General features: G+C 42.4%; 1 protein-coding gene across 1 annotated transcript in view; it reads right to left on the reverse strand.

Annotated features, from left to right (window-relative positions):
* LOC133452180 (unconventional myosin-X-like) overlaps positions 1-9,112 on the reverse strand; it is a 105,099-nt gene extending 95,987 nt beyond the window's left edge. Inside the window, exons 1-2 of the mRNA XM_061731401.1 lie at positions 9,062-9,112; positions 8,872-8,970 (exon numbers count right to left, since the gene is read on the reverse strand). Of these exons, the coding sequence (XP_061587385.1) occupies positions 8,872-8,970; positions 9,062-9,112 (150 nt within the window). The remainder of the gene's footprint in view (positions 1-8,871; positions 8,971-9,061) is intronic.
* Between the last annotated feature and the right edge of the window lie 211 nt (positions 9,113-9,323).

Genomic DNA, 9,323 nt, shown 5'->3' on the forward strand with positions numbered 1-9,323 from the left:
AAAAGGAACAGAGATCTTTAAAAAAAACTAAATTCAGGACAAAATTAATGGAACGCTGTGTTTCTGTAAAGGTTTAAGTTTATGGAACAATCTGGATACAGAAGCCAAAGAATGCAAATCAAACATTACATTTAAAAGAATAATAAAAGACAGTTTTATGAAGAAATATCATGATAATTATTAAGTTAGGTGGGTTTTCTTTTTTTTTTCTCTCTTTTTAGCACCATTGTCATATTTTTTTTCTTTGAATCAAAAAAGAATACGACTATCTGTGTTTGACGACAGCTATTTTGTGTTATTTTATAACTTTGTTGTATTTTTTTTTTTTTTTTTTTTTTTTTATAAAATTACGTTTATTTTAAAGTGTTGGTTTTTTTTAAATTGCGGAATTTGTCATTTGTTTTTTTTGTTACATTAATTGAAATTTGATTTCTTAGGAAAAAGGGACAGATAAAATAAACTTCTTTCTGTTCCCTTTCATTCAAGGACAGAGATTTGTTGTAATGATATTGAGCTGTTTTGTTTTTCTTTTAATGAATGAAATAAAGAAAAAAAGCCTGAAAAAAAGCCTGAAAAAAAGCCTGAAAAAAGCCTGAAAAAAGCCTAAAAAAAGCGCCCCCTCCTCCCTGTGTGTTACAGATGATTTGGTAGGAAACAGAAGCCCATCTTTCTGCGAGGTTCTGTGACCTCCGGCTCAGCTCGACCTCCCTGAAGAAAGCTGGGATTGTCTGAGGAGTCAGGCTCATCTGACCCCCCCACGCCCCCCCACGCTCACACATTAACACCAGAACGCCCCCCAGCATCCTGCCAGGCTTCATCTCTCACATTCCTCCCGCCGTGACGCTTCGGGGGAAACTGGACGTCACAGAAGAAGCGACGGGTTCGCTGTCCTGCAGTGGTGGGATTACTAATCCCTCAGGAGGCTCTGTAAGGCTCTGGACAACCAGGAAGGTGTCAGACGTTGGGCTGGGGGAGAATCGATTCCATTCAGAATCGATTATCACGCTTTGATCCGATTTGAATCCGATATTGATTTGGGTTAATGTTATTAAAACAGTTTTTTCAGCTGTTGCATGAATTATATGACTGTAATTATGCAACATATTAATATTAGTATTATATTGAGGTTCAACAGCAAGTATTGGCAGCTAATGATGCTGTAAGGACCAATCAGCTCCCAGAATGCTGATAGAACTGCTTTCAGAAACATCATGTGGGGCAGAATTACCAAACAGATCCAGGGAGGAAACAGAGACAGATGAAATCGGTTTTATTTTTTCCCACATTCCATTTTAATTTTTGGTCTTTTTTGGTTTTTAACTTTTAAGAATTTGGTTTTTAGCATTTTATGCAAATGTAACTCCAAGACAGTATATAAAGTAATGAAATATGGACAATTTATGCAATTATAACTGAAAACTTCTCATACCTACGTTTTCATACCTTTAAACATATTTAAAGGGAAAAACATGGCACCAGTTGTTCTCGTGTCCAACAAAACATTCCTTTTTTTGGGATAAACAGAGAAATACCAAAAGTTGTAATGTAATGATGAAAAAAAAAAAAAAAAAAAAATTCGATCTTTAGACATACAAATCGATTTTTAGGAATTAATATGAGAATCGATATAGGATCGGATCTTTTCAACACAGGCCTGGTCAGAAGTTGGTCTCGTCAGGGCTGGTTTAGAGGCTGCTGATCTTGAACTGTTACAGTCAGATAACAGGCCCGTCAGACCCGTTAGACCTGTCAGGCCCGTCAGGCCCAGACTGTTTACAGTCAACCGTCCAGCCTGTGCAGCGGGTCCAGGAAGGATCTGGGCCGTTAGCGGGGCCTCCTTCACCTTCACCTGCTGCCTCCACACCTACTTTCATCCATTTATCAAGAGAATCACTTTGAACCACATGGAAGTTGTATTTCATTGCATGTCTTTTATCGTTACAACAATCACGTTTCAAAGTCTCGATACCATAAAAGACCGTTTTTCCAGCATGTGAGAGCATGTACTCGGCCGTGTGAAGCAGAACAGAACCTGCAGAACAGAACCTGCAGCACCAGCTGAGGATGAGAGGAGATAAGAGCACGTTGTTGAAAGTAAAACGGTTGCTTCGGTTACGCCAGACATCTACACAACTCTGAAGAACCCTGCATCACATGTCGCATTAAAAACTACAGAAGAGTATTAGGGCCATGCAGGAGAAAAAATATTTGAGAGGGGAAGTTTTTTTTTATTGTGCACTTTGATATAAAAGTCGAAATGTTGAGGTTAATGTTGAAATACAATTGAGAAAAAAGTTGAAATGTCGAAATTAATGCTGAAATACAATTTTGAGAAAAAAGTCGAAATGTCGAGAAAAAAGTCAAAATGTCGAGATTTATGTTGAAATACAATTTCAAGAATAAAGTCGAAATTTTGTCTTTTTTCTCAACATTTCAACTTTATTCACGAAATGTTGACTTTTTTTCAACATTTCGACTTATTTATCAAAATTGTACTTCAACATTATTCTCGACATTTCAACTTTTTTCTCAACATTTCGACTTTTTTCCTCGAAATTTCGACTTTTTTCTCAACATTTCGACTTTACTCATGAAATTTCGACTTTTTTCTCAACATTTCGACTTTTTTCCTCGAAATTTCGACTTTTTTCTCAACATTTCGACTTTACTCATGAAATTTCGACTTTCTCAACATTTCGACTTTTTTCTCGAAATTTCGACTTTTTTCTCGAAGTGCATAATGAAAAAAAAAGTCTTCCCCCTTTCAAATATTATTTTTATTTTTCTGCTGCCTGGCCCTAATACTCTTCCGTAAAAAACTATCTTTGTAAAGTGCAGAAAGGCGTGCAGGTTCAAACTCCCAGAGCGAAACCCCTTCAGGTGTGTCTTGGGGGGGTTTACAGAGGGAAACGTGAGCCGTCAGCCCTGCCAGCCTGTCAGGGATGTGGACAGGTACAGGTAACCCTGGGCTCGCCTGCAGCCCCCCCATCATCAAACGCAGCAGCTGCTCGGCGGATCCCCCTTCATCCCCGTCTGCATTGTCCTGCAGGCCGCCGCCGCGGAGGAGGAGACGTCAAGAACGCTGAAACCCGAGCAAGACGAGACAAACCCTGCGACCCCCGCCAACCAGCGCACGTTGGTGCGCACGCATCCAACGATAACATTTACTCCGGGCTGAACTGCCGAGGGCCACTTCACCAGGTGGATCCGTTCCAGTAGTTTATGGTGCTCCACGTCTCAGACGGCTGAAACAAACACTTTTATTAAAGTTATTTTGTGGGCGGTAACCAGTACTCGAGTAGTAAAAAAAAATCAGGGGGGATGGTGGATTTGATCATATGGGGACAGATAATTTGTGCTGATTACAAATAATATAATATATTACAAATAATAGCAGTGACCAAAACACCTGCAGAAATACTGCATATAGCAGCAGTTAAATGCAGCCTTCTGTAAGCTTTAAATATCCACTGGGCTTACATCAAATACATCAAAACACAACAATAAAAAACAGTTTTCTGAACTTATCAGTATGACTCTGTCCTTCACAGGATAAGTAACATGGATCACTGCAAAAACTCAAAATCTTAACAAGAATATTTGTCTTATTTCTAGTTAAAATGTCTCATTTTAGTAAAAAAAATCTCATTACACTTAAAACAAGACTCATCACTGGAAAAAACAACAATTTTCACCTGTTTCAAGTAGATTTTCACTTAAAATAAGTAGAAAAATCTGCCAGTGGAACAAGATTTTTTTTGCTTGTAATAAGAAGATAAATCTTGTTCCACTGGCAGATTTTCCTACTTATTTCAAGTGAAAATGTACTTGAAACAGGTGAAAATTGTCAAATAAGTTATTTTTTTGGTGTTATTTTTCTGGTGATGACTCTAAATGTTGAAATAGCAGTAAAACCACATTCATTGATGAAATAACATAAGGGATGGAAAGGAAGGATGGCAGTTTTACTGATGATTTTGACCATTTTTATTTCGGGGGGGGTGCCACAATATATACATGGAAAGGTTTCCAGTTTAAAAGGTCCTAACCCTAAATAAAACCGGTAGTTGAGGGAAACAGCAGACGGCTGATGGCAGCGAGGCCCAACTGAACAGATGATGGATGTCTGCAGTTACTCAGAGTGGGAAGACGAGCACAAACACAACCCTGAACACACATCCACAGAGATTAGGGCCCTGATATCCTTCATTATCAGTTTAGAAAAGAAAAGGGATGACAGCCGGTGACAGAAGTGGAAGTGAACTTTATCTACAAGTCAGAGAAAAGGAGAGATTGGAAATAAAGAACAAGCCAGCCATCCTAACTGTTTTCCCATCAGTTCAACAATGATTCCTTTCCCTTGGTGTGTTTTAACTCTTCTTTATGCCATCAGTGCGGTTTGTGTCTGTAAGTTCAGTAATAGAGGGCTGACATTTGTATACTAACAGACAGTTTTAAGTCTAATTATCACCTTGCTGACTCAACAATATCCTCCGGACTAACGTGACTCATGCTCGCTCCTTTTGCTTGACGGTTTAATTTTTGCAGTTGAATTATTTGAGGATGAACTTTTAGCGTTTTACTTTTTTTGCGGTTGAATTTTTTGTGGCAGAATATTTTAAGGTTGAATTATTTGTGGTTGAATTTTTTGCAGTTGAATATTTTAACGTTGAAAAACGTTCAGATACATAATTTCAATGCATAAATATTCAGTTCTAGAAATTCAATCGCTTTTTTCATTCAAAATCCGATGACACAGATTTACTTCCACAAACTGCAACATCATCGGACATCATCCACGGTGGGACAACGTGGACAGAAATCCAGGCTGGTGGAGACGGCTGTGGAGTCTGGAACGTGCACGACCCAGCACCGACCCAGCGACGGGTCGGTAACCGAGGTCTAAACTGAGCACAAGTCTAAAACCTGCAATCGAAAGATCTCAGTGTTGGCATGTAGGGGCAAGGGGCAAGAAGAAACTGTCCTGGATGTACGGTGGCTGAGACCCGCCATTGCTGAAAATTAAAGAAACGCTGCAAATAAAAAGAAACACCGCTGCAAATAAAATAAACGCTGCAAATAAAAACAAACGCTGCTGCAAATAAAAGAAACGCTGCAAATATAAAGAAACCCCGCTGCAAATTTTAAAAAAACGCCACAACGGAAGTGAATTACTGGGGACTATTTTTGCACCGGTGTTTTTTACGTGAGAGGAGAAGAAGACGACGAAGAGGACGTGAGTGAAAAGGAAGAAATAAGAAGAGTGAGGAATAAGAAGAACAACGAACGCGAAAATAAGTGAAAAGCTTAGTGTTCAACGTCGCTACGTGTAATTTTTAATGTGCAACACCGGTGCATCGGCAAAAATAGTCCCCGGTAATTCACTTCTGTTGTGGCTTTTTTATTTGTGTCGTTTTTTATTTTATTTGTAGCGGGGTTTCTTTATATTTGCAGCTTTTCTTTTATTTGCAGCGGCGTTTCTTTTTGTTTGCAGCGTTTATTTTATTTGCTAAGCGTTTATTTTATTTGCAGCGGCGTTTGTTTCTGTTTGCAGCGTTACTTTTATTTTCAGCAATGGCGGGTCTCGGCCACCGTATGAATGCTGCTTTACAGACTTACAACCAGTGAGAGAAGCAGCATCAACAACAGTCCACTACAGCTGCAGCGGAGGATCAACCCATGCATTAATGCTGCTGCATGTGGTTCAGGATTCTGGACTGGTGGGAACGGCCCCCGATGGCTGAACAACCATCAATAACCAGCCCATCTGAACTCTGATACCTGCAGAGCTGTGTGCACATCACCCAGACTGCTGCCATGGCAACGGCTCCTGTAAGTTTGAGTACAAGAGACGAACACGGCGAGTGTGAATAAACCAGCCGAGCACCGAAAACCTGCCGTCGGTTGACGGGTTTCATCAAGTGAGAGTTACGGGAACGACTGAGACGTCAGGATTCCCTTTACTGGCATCATGAATCTGTTAGAGACTCCCGACCACGAGGAGTTGCTAACTCGCCCCGAGCCCGGAGGGGAGCCCGGAGATCCCGGAGAGGAGCGAGGAGAGAAGTCCGGAGAGAAGTCCGGAGATAAGAATGCCTTAATTCACCCGGTAAATCTTCAGGACAATACGCCGCTCCACATGAGCACAAATCCCTCAGCAGACGCACCTACGGGCCCCGCGGTGTCAGCCCCGCGGTTGCAGCCCTGCGGTCGCAGCCCCGCTCCTCACCCTAACCTGCTTCACAGGAAGTCTTTGTTACACCTGTCAGGATGGGGGGGTTCGCCCAAACGGCTCAGATTATCACTTGTTGGCGTGATTCCCAAAGCGTTTGTTAAACAGAGAGAAGGTGGAAGTTAAACTGACGTTTTACGAGCTTGATTATGTAAAGTTCCCATCACAGACTTTGTTAATTAAACCCATGTAAGATATGAGAAAAGCCGGCAGCCGCATGAGCATCAGAAATGACGCTCAAACCTATGGTTTCGCCCTGAGCCCCTGCTTTTGGGCCTTATCCAACAAAAGGCGATTCCAGTGATGGTTTGTGGCCAGACTCCAAGCCGACGAACCAAGGAGGTTCATCGGCCCAGAAAAACACTGGTCCAGGAGCCTTTGAGCTCAACCCGGCTTCGTCCGGCGCCGGTGGGATCCTGACTGACCAAAACACACGGCGCCTAACATATAAAAACAGTTTGACTGCCTGAGGTACCAGCCAGGCGCCAACGTCGGGCTCAAGTCCAACAGGACGTGCTCTTGGGGAGCCAGGGCCATCTTTAACTTCAGTACTGTAACAAAGCAGGAAGCAACTTTAAACTAATACCCCTTTTCCACCAAACCGGTTCCAGGCTGGTTCTGGTTCTGGTTCTGGTTCTGATTCTGGGCCAGTGCTGAGTTTGTAACCGGGCTTTCTGTTTCCACGGACAAACTGGCTACGGGTCAGAAAAAATGGTTCCAAGGTAGCACCAAGTCTTTGCTGGACTAGAGGAAAGAACCTCTTACGTAAGCGGAGGAGGCGGAGTTATTAAGACCAACGGCAATAGCTAGACTGGGAGACGGAGACATTTTCAAATAAGAATGAATCTGGATGCAGCAAAGCATCATGGGAGGAGGAGGAGACAACCTGTCTTTTAGAGATGTGTCCACGGAGGAGCTACGTGGACCAAGTCCTGTTAGAGCAGATACCTGGTTGTTGCTGCAACTTTCATGCAAACGCAGAGACGTAACTGACGTTTGCAGAGACGTAATGACGTGGCTCCTCTTAGCACCCGAGCTGTGGAAAAACAAACCGGTTCTCAGCTGGTTCCTAGTTGAACGATTTGTGGACCAGAACCAGCACTGGAACCAGTTTGGTGAAAAAGGGGTATCAGAGAGCATGAACTGCTCTAATAATCCTGCACCCTTGGCGTTTCTATCCCCTTTATTAGAGAAATACTCCATGTCTGAGTCTTAGTGCCGGAGCCTCAACCCTCCACGGCTCCTAAACCACCAAACAGCGTCTGCAAACACAATAAAACTGTGATATACGGTTGGGATCTGTGTGTTGTGGCACCACAAGAGGCTGGTGGTTGTGCACGACCTCCACGTGACCCCTGCAGTCACATCAAAGCGTGAGCAGGAGAACAGGACACACTTTACATCCGGCATAAAACCAAACCCCCCCGATGGGCCGATTCTCCGCCGTGCTTAATGATCAACCCAAAACAAACACCAACCTGAGTGTGACCCGGTCTCCGTTCCGCCGGCCTCTGCAGGCCCTGTTTTGACAACACCCGGGTCAGGGACGGAACCATATGGACTTTAAGGGGATTTGCTGCATCTTGAGCCGATCCCAAACTACGGGCAGATGTCTCTAAGCTTTCGCTGCTCCGTCGGTGTCGGGGTCGGGGTGGGAAAGCGCCGACGGACGAGTTCAGTCCACACTTCGTCTCAGTAACCTGCGAGATCAGCGGCGGAAGTGCGACATAATCTCAGGCCCAGAGAACCCGGCTCCGCTGAGAATCAGTCTGTTACTCCAACAACACCGCTACGGGAGTAAATCTGTCATCGGACTTTTGAAAGACAAAAGTGACTGAATTTCTAGCTCTGAATATTTATGCATTGAAATTATGTATCTGAAGGTTTTTTTCAACCACAAAATAGATATGCTATATGTAGGTATGTATATAGATATGTTGAGTTATATTATACTACAGTATTTATACATCTACAGGACTGTCTCAGAAAATTTGAATATTGTGATAAAGTCCTTTATTTTCTGTAATGCAAAAATGTCATACATTCTGGATTCGATCTCAAAAAATTAGAATATTCTGGGAATCTTAATCTTAAAATGTAAGCCATAATCAGCTATATTAAAATAATAAAAGGCTTGCAATATTTCAGTTGATTTGTAATGAATCCAGAATGTATGACTTTTTTTTTTTTTTTTTTTTTTTTTTTAAATTGCATTACAGAAAATAAAAAACTTTATCACAATATTCTAATTTTCTGAGACAGTCCTGTATATCTCTATTAATATATATAGATTTCTAGTTATATGTAGATATTTTGATATAGATTTATATTTTTTTTTATGTATACAATTGGCGGTAAATATATGAACCGGTATATATAGTATATCTACTCTTATATCGTATACACACACACCTATATACACACACACATACATATTTGTACTTTTTTTTTTTTAACTTTTTTGTATTCTTTTTTTTTTTATATGCATGTTCGAAATAAATCTTCAAATCCAAATCCAAATCCAAAATAATGATGCCAGAGGTAAAGAGGAGGTTGAGGTTCCTGTCTGAAGTTCTTGATTAGTAGATAAACTTCCTGCACCATGAAAGGATGCAGATGCGAGACAGGGATGCTCTTACCTGGCCATAGTCCGTGGCGAAGACGACGACGCCTCCGGAGCAAGAGGACACGGTGCTCGGCAGATACTGCTCGTCCTCCCGCAACCACACCCGGTCGCCCTGGAGAGAGAGGAGAACAGTTGTAGGTCAGCCGTGTTCCACGGGGAAGCAAACACTGATGGCACGAGGACGGCGGTCGCTACGGCGTTGCCGTGGCGTTGCCGAGGCGGTGACCCTCGTCTGACCGCTCTCGTGAAAGCATGCAAACCCCAGCGGTGATGAGTTTCAGAGCCGTCCACCTGCAGGCTCTCGGGAGGCCCGTAAACCAGCGGGTCACCGAGGCCCGTCAGAACCCCGTCAGCTCCTCCACTGTAGGTGCAGTTCAGGTAAAACCTTGTTTTCACTTTGCACACACACAGTTACACAGACATACACACCAGTTCACTCACCTACATACTCTCTCCACAGTTTAT

The sequence above is a fragment of the Cololabis saira genome, chromosome 10 (genome assembly GCF_033807715.1).
Source record: "Cololabis saira isolate AMF1-May2022 chromosome 10, fColSai1.1, whole genome shotgun sequence".
Classification (NCBI taxonomy): Eukaryota; Metazoa; Chordata; class Actinopteri; order Beloniformes; family Belonidae; genus Cololabis; species Cololabis saira.